The sequence below is a fragment of the Aquila chrysaetos genome, chromosome 6 (genome assembly GCF_900496995.4).
Source record: "Aquila chrysaetos chrysaetos chromosome 6, bAquChr1.4, whole genome shotgun sequence".
In the NCBI taxonomy this organism is placed as follows: domain Eukaryota; kingdom Metazoa; phylum Chordata; class Aves; order Accipitriformes; family Accipitridae; genus Aquila; species Aquila chrysaetos.
The window spans coordinates 35018789-35040045 of NC_044009.1; the positions used below are offsets into that span (position 1 = coordinate 35018789).

General features: G+C 39.9%; 1 protein-coding gene across 2 annotated transcripts in view; it reads left to right on the forward strand.

The window, feature by feature from the left end:
- The first annotated feature begins 713 nt into the window (after positions 1–713).
- Positions 714–21257, forward strand: part of RBMS1 (RNA binding motif single stranded interacting protein 1) — a 150125-nt gene continuing 129581 nt past the window's right edge. For both annotated transcript variants that reach the window (XM_030017711.2, XM_030017712.2), the window contains exon 1: positions 714–1037. In XM_030017711.2, coding sequence (XP_029873571.1) covers positions 963–1037 — 75 coding nt within the window. In that variant the 5' untranslated portion in view covers positions 714–962. The remainder of the gene's footprint in view (positions 1038–21257) is intronic.

Sequence of the window (21257 nt, forward strand, 5' to 3'; positions counted from 1 at the left end):
GCCAAAGTACAAATTTAAGGATGTACGATAGGCCAGATGAAGAATTTGGTCTGGTTTTGTGGTTGCTGTTCTGCAAACTGGTTTTAGCACTGCAGTCCCTTCTGCTCCTAGCAGATAAATGGACCCTCTACCGCCAGGCAGAACCGAAGCCAAATGTAGTTTCCCAAAACTGTACCCGATTCTCCCCTAAAGCCTGCGCCCTGCACCACTGCTCGGCAACGAGATGCACAAAGAGCAAAGGCGATAACAAAGCACGACCCGGCTAATTAGGTCAGAGCCGAGCCGTGCGCGGATGCGACCACTGCAGCCCTCCTCCTCCTCCTTCTCCTCCTCCTCCTCAACGTGGAAAACCCCCCGCTCCGCTCCTCTCCTCTTCTCTCCCCGCCGGCCACCGCAGCTTCTCCCGGCGCTGAAGCGGCCCTTCGGCCAAGCGGCGCCGCTCGCTGCCCGCCGCCGAAAAGCTGCCCCCCGCCCCGCGGGGGCTGCCCCGCCGCGGGGCCGGGGCCGGGGCCGGGGCTCGGGCTCGCACCGCGGGCGCCGAGCGGGGCTAAGCGCCGCCCCTCGCCCCCTCTCTCCCTCCTTCCCCCCCTTCCCTCCCTCCCTCCCTCCCTCCGCCAGCCCTGCCCCGCCGCCTGGCACCGCCGCCGCCGCCGCGCCGGCCCCGAGCGCTCCCCGCGCCGCCGCTCCGCCAGCCGGCCCGCCGCCGCCGCTGCTCGGCCCCGGCCGGGCGGGGACTTGGCAGGAACTCCCGGGGAGAGAGCGAGAGTGCCTGCCCCCGCTGCCGCCGCTCCGCTGTGGCTTTTTGGGTGGAGGAGGAGGAGGAAGGTCTGGGCTCGGCCGAGGAGCAGCAGCAGCCGCCGCCGCCGGAGAGGAAGACAGGAGGGAGAGAGAGACGGAGAGGCGGCTGGAGCCCCCCAAAGTGCCCCCCCCATCCCTGCACTGCAGGCTACCTTTCCAGCTTCATGGGCAAAGTGTGGAAACAGCAGATGTACCCCCAGTACACCACCTACTACTACCCCCAGTATCTGCAGGCGAAGGTAGGGTACGGCGCGGCGCGGCGGGTCTGAGGCTGGCCCCGCTCCAGGGCGGCTGGTCAGGGCCGAGCCCGGACGGGGGCTCCGCGGCGCGGGGCACGGCCCGGGGGAGGCGGTCAGGTTGCACCGGGGGGACGGAGACAGGAAAGAGCCGGCAGCCCCTTCCTTCCTGCCGCCCGCCGCCGCCCCGGGAGGGCCGCCGGGGAGCGCCGCCGGGAGCCCCCGGGCCGCCCGCGGCCGCCGGGCTCCCCCGCCGGGCTCCCCCCCCCCGCCCCTCGCTCCCGACCGTGCCGCCTCCGACCTGTCTCCGTCCCTCTCGCCTTCCCCCTCCCGCCGGCGGTCCCTCCTCTTCCCCAGGGCTCTCGGCGTGTCTCCTCCTTCCCGACCACGTCCTCGGCCAGCCCGCTGCGGAGCGGAGCTCTGCGGGGCCCCGCTCCCGCTGCCCTCGCCCGGCGCAGCCTCCTGGAACGCAGGGAAACGACCCAAAGTTTCGCCGGCAGGCCCCGGAGCGGGGCTGTCCGCTGTCGGTAGCCGCGCGTTCAGCTGGGGCGGGGGTGCTTTGACATCCCGGGGGGTGGCGGGGCACGCTTATTGCCGCGACGGGGATGGCCGTAATTCCACTTAAATACGGACACGGAGGAGGCTGCTGGACGCGGGTGGACGCTCATTGTCTGGGGAGTCGGACCTTTGTGAGCTGCCACCTCGCAGTTCGCAAAACTGGGTTAAAACCGCGTTCGAGGTCCAGCTCCTGATGGGTGATGCTGTACACGGGTAGCTGTTGTTTGCAGGAAAATTGGTGTTAGTAGTTCTCGTGGTTGTGGATCGCCACCTCTTTTTTTTTTTTTTCCCTTTCTCCTTCAAGTCTGTAAGGGCAGCCAGCCCCACTGCTCTAGAAGCATCATGCTGCAAACTGGCAGATGCAGAGGTGGTTGCATCAGCTGTCTGGAACATTTAGCATAAGCCTCTCCAACCACCAGTGTCACTCCTCACAAATCAAAACAGACCCATATGAGGCTTCAACGTGTGAACTTTTTTTAGAGGTTATAACCGTGGTGTGTGTGTGTGGGGGGGTTAGTGGTCTGTTTTTGGGTTTTTTGCTTTTTTGGTTTTGGTTTTTGCTATTGAAGTGTCCTCCTGCCTGTGTGGCAATGACAGGACAAGAATTCCCTTCTCTTTATCTGCACACTTAATATGCTCTTCTTTTTATTGTGTGCTGTGTTACTATATTGTGAAATGTAATTTATACTGCTTGGCTGAAAAATAAATTTGCTTTGACAGTCATGAGACGTTTTACAAGTCAGCAATGAGGAGGCTTTGAAATGTGCTTTCATATATACAGAAATTGATAGAAATATGATGAAGGTCTTTAGGTGATTTGAAATGACTGATCTCTTAAATGGGTAATCGACATCAAGCTAAATAGTACAGTCTGTAGCCATTTAAAGATTATGCTGCAGAGTAATCACTTCAGTACTGTTTAGATACATATATTTTAATGCATTATTTTTAAGAAAGGGAGAGTGCCTTAAGGACAGCCTTTTGCATCACTTAGCTATATGACTACATAAATATTCTCAAATGAAAAAATGTCTTTGTTCAGAAACTTTTACCTTCATGATTTTGTGTGGCATTAGTAAGTTAGGAACCAGGTACATAATATTGAATATATATAAAGCAATGTCACTTGGCTTTTTTGACCTCTAAATAATTGAAGAGGGAGATAAACTGTAATAGCTTACTGTAGTTATTAGAGTATGATCCTAGAAATCCATGATCCTATGAGAAGGCTTGATGGATCATCTTTTGAAAAATGTTTCCTGTACAGATAATTTAATACTGATTTGTATTACAGTCAATGACATCTTCAAAACATCTTGCAGTCTTCGCTATAAAATTATACAGCCTAAAATTACATTACTCTGTTTCGGCAGAGAGAGCACACAGCCATTTGACCTACACATGTGAAATCAAATATCTGGGATCCAGTGAAAGTTTCCTGTTTTCAGAGATCTTCATTTTATAAAAGAAATAAAAGAAAAAAGGTGGCTCCTTGGTGTAGATAAAAGGACCAGTAACTGTAAGTGTCGGTATTCAAGTATGCAGAATTCAGTAATACAAGCAATCTTCTCGCTATGGTTCCTCTCTGAACATGTAGAAAAATTAATTTAATTCATAGTTTTCAGCTGTTCTATTCTTTGGGCCCTAAACCAACCCGTTGTCCCGTACAGGAACTATTTCAGTATTCTGGAGAAATCTTGTTTTTTATTGAAGACAAATTATAATAGAATTTAATAGCCTTTGCTGAATGTGTGATGGGTAATGGTACATGATTACACTGGGGGAGGTAAGAGATTTTGAAACTGGAAGTTTTGCTTCCCATCTCATCCTTATTTAAGTAATGATGGAAAATCTGCTGACTAATAAACTGCAAATCGATAATTATGAGATGACAGGAATTGCTTGAAGATGGATTTTTCTATAGAGACCTCAAAAATACTCATTAGAAATTGCATGCATTCCTAATGGCTCTTTAGGTTAAAATGTTGATATGGTCAACTATTTTAATTGCTACAAAATGTGTTATAGATTTTAAAAACAGATTTTGTATTTGTCTGTTATGATCTTCACAATCTTATTCATGAAGTATTCAAGCTGGTTCAGTCATATATTCTGGGAGGAAATATAAACATTTGCTGTGATTCAGCACCTCCCTCCCCCTAATCTTAGGGAGCTCAGCATCAAAAGAGATTAGTGAAACCAGGGACTTAAATGAAATGAACAAAATAAACATTGGAAGAAGGTGTAAGGCTTTTAATATGAAAAATCATTATGGCAATGAAAATAGTTTGAAATGGTTTCAAGTTGAATCTTGCAAAACCTGCATTTTTGGGACTGGCCACAATTTTTACTCTGGCAAATGATATGTTTGACATATCTGTTAAATTTTTGTGCCTTCTAATGAATGTATGTTTTAGGACAGTTCCTATATTGCAGCATTGTATGGTGTGTCAGAAAGCATCAAAAATATTTTCCAAGTTCAATGGATGTTTCTAAAGGTTTAGATACTTTCTTTAACAGTATTACTGTAACATTGCTTTTCAAATTTTAACTCAGTTGTATTTCATTTCCTTACTTAATATTTTATTTGTAATGAAGAGATCCTGTATTTCAAGACTTCAGAAAATAACGTTAATTAAGATTGTATGTGTTTTACTAATGCTTAAAGGCCTCTGACTAGGGGTAAAATCTGACTGTGCTAGTATTGTAACATTTAACAAGACAGAGTACACATAAACAAACATAAATGTATATATACATCTCTAGGCCACAATCTGTTTGCTTTGGTCAAGTAAGAAATAAAAGCGAATTTACGTTTTGTTTTCCTTTACCTAAATACCAAATGGAATTCAGGGACATGATGCACATAACGATTTACAAATAAATTGTGATAACTAGCTGTATCACTGGTTTTTCCTTGGACAATAATGTGACAGTATGACTAATTTTACTGATAGGTTTCTGTATCGTAAAGGAAAGCTCTTTGTATAAGAGAGAGTTAGTAGAAAAAAGCAACATTTCCTATGCTATAGATGGCATGGTTTATTTAAAGTGCAAGTATTTAATAGTCATAGATAATATTTATGTGATACTTGAATTCTATTTCTTTTGTATGGTATCAGGTAACAACAACTCAGAAGAAATGAAATCTTGTGAATCTTGCTAAATTACCTTAGAGTGGGCTTCTAACTGTCTAATTTGGTAGCTGCAAAATGAGTGGCCTGGCAGCTATGAAAAGAACTAATATTTCTAGAAGTTTGTGTAGGTTTGTAGGCAGGACTGTAGAGTGATGTAAACTTATAGTGAGCAGGCAGATTCTGCCATGTCAAAAACTTATTTTCAGGCTGTTGACAGCAAACTTTAAAATGGGAACATTTAATTTTTATCCAAGTTTGTTGATGGCAGAGTAAGTAGGAAATCAGTTAACAGGGAACTTGCTGTAGTGTTAAACAAAGCAGATATGAAACATTCTTATTAGGAGACCCTGGATAATCCACAGTTTAGTGTCAGTGTATGAAGTTAATAGTCCAATGTAGAACCTTCTGGTTTAGATGCTTCTAAAGCAGAAGCGGTAGGACCCTCTAATGGTTTGCTGCTAGTGAATACCTTTACTCACCGCATTCTGTGCCAAGCACAGGTCTATTGCCCTTTAAAAATTTTTACTAGCTTATGAGCTGATTTTAATCAGCATAAACGATTGCTAATTCTAATCAGTTTAGTTAGATTTATTCCATATGCACTATGACTGCAAAATCTGTACATAGTAAAAAACAAGTTTGCAGTAACATGGAGTATGCGTGTTTATGTTTATAAGGTTGGGTAGAAATAATTTGCACACTTCTTATTGTGGGAAGTTATATTAGTTGTCCATAATTGTGATCCCTCTGGTTCTTGACTGGGCTTAGAAATCCATTAAAAAAAAAAAAGTACAGGTTAGCTGCAGGCAAACATTTTGTCTCTGCAGTTACCTGATCCAGTTAGCTTCCTCAGCCTCTTGAATGTGTTCTCTCCCATTCCGGCCAGGCTGGGATTTTATCGTGCAACTATCCAAAGAATTCCTTCAAAAAGCGTACCACATTGTGGAAGGGAAAGAAGTGTAAAAATTTACGAGTTTTAAGAAAAACTTGAGAGTGCTGATGGTGAGGTGATCCCTCTCACTCTATAAAATAACCTCGGGGGATGTAAAATATGGAGAAATGAAGAATGTTCTCTAGAAAGAGCATTTTCTCTTCTTCCAAACATCCCAGTCCAAAACTGGGAGTGCCTGTTTGCATCCATCCCTCAGACAGGCCAATGACTTTTTGTCACTGGTCACAATGATTGCTTTATGTAATTGTTCCAGCTAGCTTACTTTGTGTGGGACATCTCTATCCTTGTCCCAGTTATAGCTCCTTTTAACTTTTGAAGTTTAGTTCAGGTGGCTTGCTATGAACTAGAAACATGTCCTTCAGAAAGTCTTTCTAGAAACTGTTGCTAGAATAACTCTTGTATGCAATAGTTGAAGCCTTTCTAGAAAGGGATTGAGTGAAGATCATAGAAAGCTCTGCAAATGTTCGTCCTCCTTGCCTTGAATTACTCCGGTTTTGAATTATTCTGTATCAGGCCCTCTCTTGAGATGTAATGTCAGATTAGCCCCGTGGGCAAATATGCATGAGAAGCAGGATGTAACCAGATATATTGTTAATAGTGGTGACTTCAGGAAGGTTTAAACCTAGATAACCCACGCTGGGAGCACCGCATTGTTTGGTGGAGTCAAGAAGGATGTATGTTAATGTATCATGTATGTTAATGTACCTCATTGTAACTGTCTAAATAACTCTGATAAAGATAAAGGTACATGAAATGTAGAAACACTTCACAATATCATCGTCCTGAAGACAGGCTTCGTTGAAGTCAACATGAGCTTTGCCCTTGATTTCAGATGAGCAACGTTTTATTTACTAGAAACTCAATTCATGCTTGGGTTATGCTGACCATGCTTAATTTGGGGGTGATTTGCAATGACATGATACTCATAATCTTCACTTTCGAGGAGCAAAAGTTAGGCAGTGCAACATACAGATTGTGCGATGGGGGCTGGAATCAGGAGAAGTAGCAATGGCATCCATAAGATGTGCCAATTCTGTATTTTTTCTAGGGAATCTTTTAAAAAGAGTTTTTAAAAAGCCACGACTTTCCTCCCTTAATCCAACCTCCTTAGAGAGAGGAATGGTATAAATATACATGCACTAGAGACTGAATTTGCAAATGACAAAGTAAAAAATATTTCCCCTACATCATTAATGGCAGAAATGACAGGTTCTTATTAGCTTTGTAATTTCTAGAAGTTTGAGACTAAACTCATCCCTAGAGTACACCATGCTTGGGGCTTAATTTGATACTGCGTGATTGGCCTCATTTAACAAATGTCAACAAAATCTTGGTCCCTCTCCTTGATTCAGTAGTAGCTTTACTGCTGATGTATGAGTCGGATCCTGAGTCTGATAATCTTATGGGACTGACTTTTATGGAAAAGTGATAAACCAATATATGACTTGAAAAAGGCTTGAAAAATTTATTCAGTGCTGTTTTCCTTTTGTGTTTGATTGTTAACCCCCGACAGGCACTGGGTATGTTCCAAAACTGTGTCTATGAAATTTATATCCAGTAGGTAGGCAACAGCTGTAAAAAAGCAGAATTACACAGTATGTCTGATTTGTACTAGTGTATTAGAAAATACCTTCAACGCAGGATCCCAAGGCAGTCATGAAAGGTGTGCAATAAGTTTGTGGGGAGAGAAGTTAATTTTCTTTGAATAGAATAGTTCTTTAAAGTATGTTTTCTTTCACAACTCAACTGTTACTCTTGGTAATGACTGTAGTTTTTTCTCATTACTTTTAAACCAGAGTTGAGCATGCCGTTTAGATTCTTAACCTTATTTGTAAAGGGAACCCTATACTTCAAAATACTTTGCTTCTAGTTAGAGCATAAAACTTCAGGTCTCAGTCTCAAGGATGAAATTTCCTGAGAGTAGATTTCTAAGCTTCCACTTAGTGTTGAAGGAACAAAGAAAAGATAGGCAAAATTATTGACATTTTCCAATGGAGAATAATACAATGTAGTAAAGCATTGTTTTCTAAATCTATTTTTCTATAAAACAATACCTTTCAGAAACATATCGATTTAGGTTATACATCAAAAAATCACCTTGGACACAATTTTTAAGCTCCTTTAAAGTCCAAGCTGCAGTTTGAGCTGTCAATGTTGATAATAGATGCATCACTCCTTGTACTCAGAAAAGTATTCCAGTACACCTAATGAAGGACACTTGATTGGGATAGCAGTAAAGAAGTTTGAACAAAGGCATAGTAATAAACTGGAAAATATAGCTTGGTACAGTTAGATATTTCAGTTTCAGTCTTCCAAGTAGTCATAATCAAGAGCGAATAATAATGGTTTAAAAAATAAATTGTTTTTCATGAAATTATGCTTTTGGTTTGTGAAATAGTCCTTTGAAGATATATGCTCAGATTTAGCCAAAAATATGCTACAAATTATATACTCATTTTTGTTGTATTGTAGAGACTTTCTATGGCCTGTGCAAAGTAATGATCACAACTACTTCTACTGGAAAATCACCTGCTTTGTTAAAGAAGTGAAAAATGTTGGAAAAACATGCTGATAAAAATCTGTTCTATCTGCGCGTAATTCATTTCGGTCAAAACACAGGCACACAACAGATTCAGGTCATATTTACTGTGACTAATAGGTGATAATTATTATCTGACTTCATGCGTTTTCTTAGTGTTCCTCTGCTGAAAATACTGAGACCTGCATTTAAATGTAATTTAATTAAGTTTTAAGCTGAATTATATTATCTCAGAATTGAGGAGGACAAAGAGCTTGGACATGGGTATAATCAGGTACCGTGGCTCACTTGTTTCATGGTAGCTTTTGAAGCCACTGTGCTCTGTTCATGGTCTGAGATCGTAAGAATACATTTAAGTCTCAATTGCTCTGACTTGATGTAAACACTTCAAAATATATTTAAGCTAAATTTCTGAAATCTCACTGTACACATAAGGCCTGTGAAAAGTGCTTCAGAATCACTTCAGGTAGAAAAACGGAGCTTACTGATGGAAAATGCAACTCAAAATGTTCAGTGTGACTCTTGTGAATCGAGAAGAAGGTACTGATCTTCTGGAGAGAGGTAGAGCAAATGGGCTTCACTTTGTGGATTTTACTACAGGTTAAGAACTGAATTCCCTTCCTTGTCTCTTGGCAACACACACTGACACAATTTCTATAGCAGTTTATAGGCTGTGGTAGTATCTGTGACCTCTTCTATCCCTCAGGCCATAGCTACATAATCACTTTAATTTTACATAACTATGCACAGCAGCCAAAAAGGGCAGTCTTGTCTTTCCCCATTGCCCCCAGCAACTCATTCCTGTCCCTTCCCCTGTGCTGGCACTAGCATTCATACAATCAGTCAGTGAGCTGAATCAAGAAACCAGTCTGGCTGAAAACTAACCCAAAAAACCCCAACTATAATATATTTTTTCAGTGGATCAACTAAAGAGATACTGAAGGAGCTTGAGATTTGCATAGCTATGGGTGAAGTTGTCTCCGAGAAAAGTACACCCTTTTGGGTCTCACTTCTGTACAACAAAATGGTGGTGCTTAACTTTTCTAAATAAAAGGCTTTCCACGTCCTTGGCCAAAAGGGCAAAAGATCCAAGCCAAAAGAAGATACAACAGAGCTCTTAGGTTACCAAAATCTGTTGATTGCATATATATGCAGGTAACTGCTAGCATAATTTTTCTATGATTTTATTTTCTCTTTTACTGTTTTAAATCGTGTTAGATGTTGGTGCACTAAGTGTTAAAAAAACATTTGAGTCTGTCTTTCATTCTTACGACCAGTGAGCGTGGAAGAAAGTGTGAAATAAGTTGCTGAGAGGGCTTAAGTTAGGTATAGGCCTGGGAGGAAAGAAAGAATCAAATATAAATGGGACTTCCAGAGGCCTTGTAGCATAGTGTTACATCTAACTTTCCATTTTCAGCACAGTGCAACATTGATATTTTATTTCATTCTGGGGAAAGAGGGGAGAAGGCTGGCACTTCAAATTAGCAGCAGCTGCAGAATTAAGACAAGGGTGTTAGTGACTCATTTGGAAAAGTACTAGCTAAAACATTCTGTCTCCTAGAAAAAACATTTAAGAAGGGTTTATGATATAAACTTTGAATTTCATGAATAGTGCCTGTGACCTGGTTTCCTCCAGGTAGCTTTTCTGATTAGTGACCATTTGCTTTTGACAGTTGCATATTAAAGCAAGGAGAATACATGGGGACATTTTGGAGGGGGAAACATCTCTGTTAAGAGGGTCAAAGACTCCAGAATGCCTCTTACTTCTTCTGACCCAGTCAGTTAGCCAAAAATTCAGATTCTTATTCTTCCAGGTAGAAGGAAAAAATGGTGATACTTAGTTGTTTCTTTGATGTAGCTGAATTATTGACAAAGTGTGGTCAAACTCCAGTTTCCCTGGACACAGGGATCTTGAATAATAGAAGCAGTTTCTTTGTTCTCAGTCCCAAATTCCTTTCCCCAATTCACTATTCTCTCTGTTTAGGCCTTTTACAGGACCATAATACTCAGCGCTTATGTTTAGGTTGTTCTCTACTCTTTCCATATCTGTATTTAGGTGAGGTTTTTTCCTTCCTCTGATGAATATGTGTATTTCCCTGTTTTATTCCCAGGTGCTACAAATGGCTTTATTTAGCTTGAAGAAGAGAAGGCTAAGGGGAGATCTAATTGCTGTCTAAATCTATCAAATGAGAATGTATAGACGAGGTGGAGCCAGACAATTCTTTGAGGTGCACAGGGGAAGGATCACAGGATAATTCAGGTTGGAAGGGACTTCAGGAGTTCTCTAATCCAACTTTCTGCTCAAAGCAGGGTCATCTAGAAGACCAGATTGCTCAGGGCCTTATCCAGTCTGGTCTTGAAAATCTCCAAGGATTGAGACGCACAGCCTTTCTGCACTTCCAATGCTCGCTGTCCTCATGGTGATTTTTTTTTTCCTTATTTCCAGTCTGAACCTCTCTTGTTTCAACTTGTTCTTGTTGACTCATCCTCACACCATGCACAACTCTAAGAACCTGCCTTCTCCTGCTTGATAACCTCCTCAGAGGTTTCCATTCTACAAATGGAAAGCTGCTATTAAGTCCCACCAAAGCCTTCTCTTCTCCAGAACGAACAAGCCCACCTCCTTCAGCTTTTCACAGAGCATGTGATCCAGCCCCCAGGCATCTTGACGGCCCTCCACTGAACTTGCTCCAGCTTATCAATGTCTTTCTTTTTCTGGGGGCCCAAAGCTGCATGTAGTATTCTAGATGGGGTCTATCAAATGGGGGGCTAGTCACTTCCCTCACCCGAGTGCAGCCCAGGAGGCACACCTTACTGCCAGAGCTTGCTGCTGGCTTATGCTCAGCTTGCTGTGTGCCACAGCCCCCCAGGTCTGTTCCAGCAGAGCTGCTCCCCAGCCAGTCGGTCCCCAGCCTGTACCATTGCAAGGGACTCTTCCTTCCCAGGTGCGGAACTTCGCACTTCTCTGATACAAAAATGTTAAACACAGCAGTCCCAGGATAGGCCCTTGTAGTGCTCCCTTGGTACTGGCCTCTAGGTAGAGTACAACCCATTAACTGTGATTCTCTGAGCCTGACCATCCTGTTAAGTTTCATTCCAATCTAGTTGTCCACTTGTCCAGACTATAATGTCTTTACCTTGGGTCCAAGAAAGGAGTGGGACACAATGTCAAAGTCCTTGCTAAAATCAACGTGAATGACATTCACTGCTCTCCCCTTGTCTACAGATCTAGTAGTTTTATCATATAAGGGAATAGGCAATAGGATGCAACACAATGGACACAAGTTGTGACATGAGAAAATTGTAATTAGATATGAAGAAATTTTTTTTTTTTCACCATGAGGGTGGCCAAGCACCTGAACGGGTGCCAAGAGAGGTTCTGAAATCTCTTGGAGACAGTAAAAACTCACCTGGACAAGGTCCTGAGCAACCTCATCTAGTTGAACCTGCTCTTGGAGGGAAGGTGGACTAGATGACCTCCAGACATCCTTTCCAAACTAGTGTGTGATTCTATAAGGTAGACCCTGATAACTATCATCAGCATAAGAGGCTCTAAAGTAACTGTTACTGTTCCTTCTATGTTTCATTATTGTAAGCTGTGATGCGGTATTTGGAGAGGAAAGGTATAGAAGGAATTCCCTTTTTCTATTTACCAGAACATGCATTCTACAAATATGCAAATGACATTTCAATAATCTCTTCATCATGCAAATTTCCTTATCCCATTTTAGCAAATATCTTGCTTAAGCTGCTTAAAATTTCAGGTTTTAGGTTTGTCTATTTGTTTGTTTTTCTCCTGGCAGAACATTATAGTGCTACAAAACTATGCAGGAAATTGTGATGGAGGTGTATACTTTCTCATACCAAACTACTACTTTAGGCTGACATTTCTTGTTCCTGCATCAAATCTGAATTTGTTGGTAAGTTTTTGTCTTGGACATGGATTAAAAATTAAATAAAACAGTAATTAACCCCCAATTAAATCTTGTTTCTTTCCAAGCAGACATTATTCAGAGGAACAGCACAGAGTACTGAAGAAGGCAGTGTTCTGACTTTCTAGTAGAAAAAATGTGAAGAATTAGCGTGTTCCTGTTGTTCTTCACTGACAGTTCTGCTATATCTCAAGTGACTTTTCTTCTAAATTACAGTAAGTTTTCATCAGCTGCAGAAGCTATGGATATGTGAAGGGCTTCCAAACCCACCCACCCAGCTTCTTTAGCCTGCTCTGCTTTTGTTAGCACTGCTTTCCAGTGTCTTTTATATACTCACTCCCCCGTATTTTCTAAGGATTTTCAATGGCAGGTATAATAATAGGAAGCTCTCATGATCCCAAACCCTGAAGTTAATCTTAAAGATGCTGCTTCTACTAGATCTTAAAAAAAAGATAAATAAAAAAAATCACAGCTATAGTTTTCAGCCAGATTGATGATGAGAAAAACATGTAAAACCCACCAAATGTCAGTTCATTTTTACACTGCTAACTAAATAATGTGATCATGGTTGTTCATTAATTCTGAAAATCAGGTTTCTTGTTAGATGCCAAAATATATATTTAGGGACCTAAGACAGGATTAAGTTGGCCTTAAGATGACTTCCTCATGGCCAGAAAGTTGCAGAGACAGCAGCATTATCACTCCAAGTAATTATCACAGAAAAGAAATTACCTAATTGAACACTTCCTTATTTCCTTCTTTATCCTAGAGTGTTTACCTTGATGGTGACTGGGCTATGTGAACATAAATAAAAGTGAAGATTTTTATGAAAATGTAGAATTGGGAAGAAATTAAGAGATATTTGTGCACTGGGGCTGCTTCTGCTCTTAGGAATTTTAAATGCTATTCTTGGACTTTTATTTAGTTGAGGGCCTGGGACTAGGGAGGAGTGTTATCCAGCATCTAACACTTACATGCTAAGTAGCTATGCATCTTTCCAGGAAAAATAGCAAAAAAGTGTGGTAAACATGAAAGAAGAATGACAGAAGTTTACTTTGCCATGTTGCCCCAAAAAGAGGCAGAAAAGCAACTACGCATATTTTATATCTGCTACCGCTTTCCTTCTTTCAAAACTGAAAGTGGAATTCCATGTCAGATGAATAATTGAATAATGAACAAATGAATAATGAATACTTTTTTTTTTTACTCATATGAAATATAATGGGTCATTTTCCATGCTTACTTACACTCTACTCAGCTCTGTCAAGGTTAGTTTAAATGGCTCCTCTTTTACTGGTATTTATATGAAGTTTAGAAACGCGTATATGTTGATCAACAGAACTCCTGGCATTTCCGCAGCACACCTTTTTAAGAGTAGGCATTTATCTGAGTCTTCCAAAATGTATTCTGTCTTTCTCATTGGTGGAAAGTGTGCTGCATCTCACCCTATCGCTTTTGTCATCCAGAGAGAATGCTGCAGATCCCTGTGCTCTGGTGGTGGTTGCTGATACTTGTATATACACATTTTTAAAATGTGTTGGATATATGGTTTAGTTTAGATTTACCTACCACTTGTTAGGAAATATTCACTGTTGATTCAGTTTCCTTGATTGACTAGTTATTGTTATTCTTTGATTCTTGACAGTGTGGTGTCTACTCTGCAGGATAGCCTGTGCTCCGCGTAACTTAGATATTGGTCAATCTAGTGAAGTATGTATGTTTGTGTATTGTTTATAAAATATTCTGGGGTTGCTGTCTGTATAATGAAGGCATTCATGTGTAAAATGGGCACTAGTTGTGATTTTTTCATCAGTTAAGACCTTAGTCCTTCTCTTGACACTGATATTGAGCTCCATGCCCGCTCTAATTTAAATGGCCATAGAATCTAGTCTTTGCAGAAAAATCATACAACAGAATCTTACTTGTATTTTATCTCAAGAAATAATAAACATTATAACATTAATTTTCATATTTATTTCATTACAGCCCCCCATTTTTCAATTTAAATGAGCTGCAAAATCTTCAGACCATACCAGACTATTGTTCATGCCAGCCTATAGCTTTAAAGCAGAATTCAGGAGCCATTTGCTCTGGATCCCTTGGAGACTGCGGAAAGAAGGCTTGCTGATATCAAGGGTTGTATACAAGTTTGAGCAACTCTGGCTTGCCTAATTACTGGAGGATGTCAGGAGACTGAGCTGGGATTTCTGGGAGTAGAAAGCTGAGAGCCATGTGTGGGAATGACAAATATTTCACAGTTTTAGTGAGAATCTTTTGATAATTGATACTTATAGGAATAGCATCTGGAAAAGAGGAAAGGAAAGCGTGGCGGAGGATACCAACGAGATAACAACAGAGAAGTAGTTTGGTTTCTGTAATTTCATATAATCTCGGCTTCACTGAAGCGATAGACGCCTTTGGAAGAACTACCTGCCGTTAGTCCTTAGTCCCACACTGAGGCCCAGAGCAGCTGGGCTCAGGAGCGGTGGGTTTGCACAGAAGGGAGGTGGCTCCATGGGGCCGATCTGCTTTGCTTTCTTTGCTCCCCTAGCATTGAGCTTATCTCTGAAAGTGGGTTAAATAGGCTCTTCAAAGCTGGCTGTAGACCTGTCTCTTGAGCCTTGTGTTGTCATTCGAGATAGGAAAAAAGGAAAAGGTAAGTGAAAAATGCAAAGCTGGGCAGAAGGCAAATATAAGGAAAACTAATTTTGAAAGAGGAAAATTGCTGTAGAGAACAGATAAGGGAAAAGAATAAGAGAGGAAAGAGCAGGGAAGAGAAAAAGCACAGTTCAGTGGAGAGGCTGTGGCATGAGTGCCAGAGCATGGCACAAGAAGACACCTCCAGCTGCCAGGCCATCCAGGGGGAGTTGCATCTCCAACAAAAGGAGATTGAAGGCAGTATTCTGCAAGAACTCCGTTTGGGGACTGCTAAAGTTCAGCAAGAATTAAAGGTTATTTTTACAAAAACAATGGAGGGTTTTGGGGAACAGACAAGCAAGACTTCTGGGAAAGGCCTTGTTTTATATAGATTGTGAGAGGACAAAAGGTACTCATGGGGCAAATTTGGCAGTTATCTTTGCCTCTTAACTGGTGCAGCCATATTGTGATACTGTGGATAAAGTTACAGAGCTAAACTCCTCAGAGTTGAAGACTCTGCCATTTCTTTTTATTTCTTGTAGATTATACATCTGTTTTCTTATTACACTGAAACTAGAGTAAGTGCAAGGACTTCCTGAACACACTCTTAAGTGACGTGGTGATGTTGCTATTCTTTTTGATATTTTATATGTTCAGAAATTCTCTTATCCCATAGTCTGGCATGAATCTGAATCCAAGAAAATACACAGTCTAGCAAAGACTAAATGGAGTTTAGCAGCCAAAATATCACTATACTGTATCACACACTACTCCTGGCAAAAGTGGCTAAACAGAAAAAAAATTAGAAGGCATCCATCTCAATATAAAAAACTAGAAAACTATGCATGGAAAATAGAATTCAGTTGAAATTATACAGTGTATCAGCCAGAGTGAAACTTTGAATTTCTAGCAACATGTTTTCATGTCTTTAAACTTTACAAGTACAGAGACATGCTTTCTTATATTGAAGTTTTCATCATTCATTTGTGCTGTTTGTACCATGCCAGAACACTTATGTGTCCAAGCACACTGTTCTGGTCATGTGTCAGGCAGCTCAGAGGCTAAGGTCCATCCTAGTAGCCTGAGTGGATCCAGTGTTTGGACTAGAAGTAACATTCCTGTCTGCTTTGGTGAGCGGAGAAGTGGGCTTTCTATTTAGATTAAGATTACTTGGAGGGAAAAGCAGGACCAAGAGAAGGTTTGAAGTGCTAAAGTCACCACCAGAGAATAGCATTTTCAGTTCCTATAACTGAGATGGGATGATTTGTATATTTAAAGTCATATTTTTTGTGAAGTGGCCAGAATCACTCTCAATTGTACTGTGGCCTTTGGAGGTGGTGATCATGATATTACAAAGGGGTAACACAGAGCTTGTATTTTTCTGTCACAGTCTACCCCTGTGGAGCAACACAGCCCAAAAAAGTGCTTTCATTTTATGGAGGAGAAGTCACAAATAACAAATAGTGATTTTGCACTTTGAGTATGCTATCCCGAAGCCATAACTACATCTGACCAAGAAAAAATCGTTTTTATTTTGTTCAGGTTTTATGTCTCTCTTTTGTAGCTTTTGGGTTTGTATCTTTTTGTTGTTTTTTAATCATTGGTTGTATTGGTGATGTTAGCCTTCAAAAAATGATAAAATCCCAGGGGTTTGCGGCATATAGTTTCATCCTGCATCTCTCTTGTGTGCAGTGATCCTCTGAGAATGGTATTTGGCATCTAGTTCCTTTATTCTGACAGCAGGGATCTTTGAGAGGTAACTGCTGTGCAAGCACTGTGCACAATACTAGCACAGCGAGCACTGGTGGAAGGCCAGGTATAAGGATTTATTAGGTATTCTGGAATAATTATCCCCAAATAATTTCAAGTGAGCAGAGCTTTCTTCTTGAATAAGAGTACCATTGTCCAAAACAGCTTAATCCACTTTCACAGCCAGCTAAACAAGAAAAGGCATTCTTACTCTGAAATGTGATTGCCTTCTCATGGCATTACTTATAAATGTTGTTATATTTTAAACTGTTAATCTGATACAATTTTTATGTATACATGAGGCTTCTGTTCCTGCCTCTTTCCAGGATGAAGCCTTAAAGGTTTGATGATACTGAAGTAGACACAATGGAGTGTTAGAGGGTAAAAGCTATCAAAGGTGCAGAATATTGATGCTAACAAGATTTAGAGCTTGTCTACAATTAAAAATATAATGGAATTTATAAGGAAATACTTTTCTGGAATTACTGAGTGTTATAATAAAGATGTTCACGTATCTACACGTTATTTCGGAGTAGGTCTGGTAAATTTCCAAATGTAGACAAGACTTAATTAAGCTGACTTGATGTGCTAAACTCATGTCAACGAAAACTCTATTAACGGTATTGTCCTCTAATAATTAATTTTAATAGTTTTAATTATATGACTAAATCCAGTAATACCAGAAGTAAATAAATGCACAATGAATATTTATCCACTTCACTAAGTGAGCATTTTGCCTGCATGCAGTATTCAGGACTGGGGTCCAGCGTACTTGGCAGAACACAGATGAGATTTCTCTGTGTTCTTTTTGATGTCTCCATTCTTGAAAATTATAAGTACTGAAGTTACACAGGTATCTTGAATGTAATTTTAAATTGGAAGGTTTCTAGGACATGCAGTAGTGCAAAACACAAGTAATTACATGAATGTATGTATCATAATTGTATTAACACATTTATATTAAATAGTAGTAGTTTTATAAATAAAAAGTTATGTTACACAGAAGAATGGATATGAAGTTGCTTAGCTTTATAAAAACCACATTTACAATGATGTATACATATACATATATTTAATTTAATTACACCAAGTGTTGGCATGAGAGACCAACTCTGCTCAGTTATAGCCCTCCAATTTTAATGGGAGGGGAATGGAGTTAAATAAGTAACACTGGGTAGAATTTTACTCTAAATACAGAAAAAACTCGGTTGCAGTCTGTAGCATATTCTACTTTGGTGACTCTTGCAGACTTCAAAGAGAATTGTACGTTTGCATCCCAGGGCAGAAATTGGCCATGTGCTTGGAAGCATGAAATCTCTCAAGGTAATACTTCATAACTATGGAATGTATCCCATGACTGATATGTAGCTAAGAACTGAGAATCAAATTACATTAGAAAAACTTGAAATTAAATATTTTTCTAGTAAAAGAGAGCATTATGCTGGGTAAACAATATATGTTTTCTTTTTCTAGAGATGCATTGGAGCATAAATATATGAAGCATTTAAATATGTATGTTTGTATTTTCTGCTTTTTTTAAATTTTAGTAATATTTCTTTAAGAAATAAGAATTTTTTTCTTGGGTTCATTTATTAGAGTTTTATGTTTGACTCTTGTCGGTATCTATTTTTAATTTCTTTTTACAGTCTTCTTTTCTTCACTCCAATTAAGTTCGGAATTTCTGATCTTAAGCAATTAATTTCCAAACATACAGACTTGTTTCAGCAGGGAAGGAGCAAACATCCCTAAATTCTTACTGGTGTCTGTACAGAGGCCTCCACTAAGGTGCTCTTAGTGTCTTTTGTTAAAAAAAAAAAGTTACTGAGAACAAAAAATAAATTGGTGAACTTTGTTGTCCCTATTAGTATATGTAAGAGCAACAAGAATTACTTAACTCTTCATTTTCACAGTGGCCCAGACTCTTGCAGGTACAGGTGAGCTGTTTTGTCCTGAAGCAGATGTACCTTCTGTAGTGTCAACTCCACTCACTTTTCCTGAATCCATTCCCAGTTCAAACTGAAGCCCTATACTGGTCATGTTTAATGGGGGGTATTGGAGTCCATCCATCTTGTCTTCTTCCCATGATACTCCTGCCTGCCTAGAGCATTGTTGTGCCAGGTGGGGAAGGTGATGATCACGATTTTGGCTAAATTTTTGGCTCTCATAGTTGGGGAGACCTTTCTCTGTTGCCTTTGATCAACATAAGGTATTGCTGAGGATCCAGCCAAACCTGCAGAGAGCAAATTCTTGTGAGAAGTAGAAAAGGATGTTTATTTGAAATAAAATAAATAGTAAAGGAAAGGCAGATTTTCTTATATTTGTTATTTTACTTGAGGTTCTGTTCACATGAGCCCAGGTGGTCAGGAGGATTTTCACTGGAAGCTGGGTTTGCCACTGCATGTGATAGACTACAAGGTACTTGGTAATTGATTTAGCTTATCAGTTGTTACTCTTTGTATTATTAAAGCACCCTGGCGGCCCTCCACACAGGTCAGGAATCCTTTGCCATGGAGGGCTTTCATGTCTCAGTGAAACACAGGAGACAAAATGGACTTAGGAGGGTATAAACAGACTGGGTAGTAGTAGTGTTTTACGTGATAATCCTTGGGTTTAAGATAGACTACTACTTTTTTGAAAACTTTGTTGCATAATGTGCATTCAATATCCTGTGACTAATGGGTACTATTAGGGAAATCTCAATAGTTAGGGAGATAATGTCAGACTCATTGGAGACCTGATAAAGAACAAAGCAACGCATTAATCTCATTGTCAAAAGAACTATATATACACCTCAGTTCCAACAAAGTGAGATGTTATTTTTTGCTAATACTTAATTTCTATCAACTTTAACAACCTTCAGCTCTGTGTCACAATTCTTAAAATGCTTAATCACGGGAATAGCATTTGGAACTATTAATGTAGTTAAGAATATTAACACGATTAAAAATTTGAAGTTCTATCTGACTTCTGCAGATCAAGTCTGAAGTATTTTGTGTGTCTTTACCATAGCTCTGAATTGTCTAGATTCTGACAAGCACTTGGATAAAAATGTGGGTGTGTTGAACTTTGCATAAGTTTTTAGACATACGTAGTTGGGGTTGGAGAAATACTATACTGGTTATTCTGTTACGTTGCAAAATAAAAGCCAATTACAAAAAGCACATCTTGCAGTACTCACCCCTGAAAAGGGATTTCACATGAAGACCGTGCATTTGTATGAAATTTAATGGCCATTTCTTCAGTGAAATTTCACTGTCCTGCTGAGCATAAAATACAGAAGCACTTATATAATAGAAACTTGGAACACTGTAAATTATGTCCTTTGAACAATAAATGAACTTTCTTCTTATGTTGAACTGAAGTTTAGGAATGTAGTGTTCTTTGTCTCATAATTGTCTGCCTACACACACCCAGTCTGCACTTCTAATAACAACTCGCCGTTGAAGGAGCACACATGTCCTATATTTTTGGCCTCAACTGTATATTTTTGTAGTGGAAGATGTCTTTACATTAACGAAAATAACTTCATAATGATTATACATTATAGTTAATGGTGCCAGTTTTACATTATTATGTGTATACATACTTGTTAGAACATGAATGATATTTTCAGAATAACCATAGAGTTTGTGGAACTATTAAGTGTTTTTGGCTCCCTTAAAATATTCAAAAACATGTTTGTTGAATATGCACTTTTTTTGTTATTAGTCTAATATTGCTATTTGTTAGGCTGTGATGAATATGTTCTCCAGACAAGCTAACAAAAGGTAACAGATCAGTTCTCTGTCCAGGAAAAGAATACCATGTAAACAGAAGATTAGACCAGGGCTTTAGAGGACAACCCATCATTCTGTAAAAGAAAAAGGTCAGCCCAGTATGATGTCTCTAACTGTGCTTCAGGACAGGTAAATATAAAACCATAAAGAAAAGCAAGTGTCATTTAAAGCTAAGCGTAAAAAGCATAAGCTTCATTATCGTGCTGATCTGGATGAACCTTAAACAATGTTTACAGTAAGGTTTGGAGAGTTGCCTAGCACTGGAGTATACACAATTAAACAACATAGCTGAACTTTTCTTTCATGTCAGTGTACTGCTAAAAAGACCTCCATTGTACTCATATGATAGTCATTCTTGGAACTTACAACATAAACAGGAATGGAGAACATTCACTTGTAATTCTATCCCATGGTAGCTGAGTGCATCAAGGGGCATAACTGCATTTTCACCTGTACAGCTTAAGAAGTAAATTAGATATATAAAATAAGGGTAAGGGCATAGCAAAACATGAACTCAATTCTGACGTGTGAATGTGTACCTGAATTTGGTAGTTGCGAGTATGGCCTAATAGTTATTTAGCATTGCAAAATTAATTTTGATTGTTTTTGCGCACCCTTATTTCGGTGACTAATAAGCATCTACATACTCATCCTTGCTTTGGTATAGTAACCCAAGAAAAGCAAACACAAATTACTGATGAAATAAAGGGAAGCTAAAGCAACAAGCCAGTTGGTACTCTTTGAAAGTGGATAATCTGAATTGGAACTGCAGTTTGGCATGCCATTAGTCTCAGGAATAATTGTGTTTCACATTATAACAGTGGGAATTTCCAGAATCACCAGTATGATTTCATATTTGTTCTAGTTATTAATTTTTCTTTTAAAAGAAATTATTTTGGATACCACTTTTGCATACATATACATCGTAATAGTTCTTGTAGTG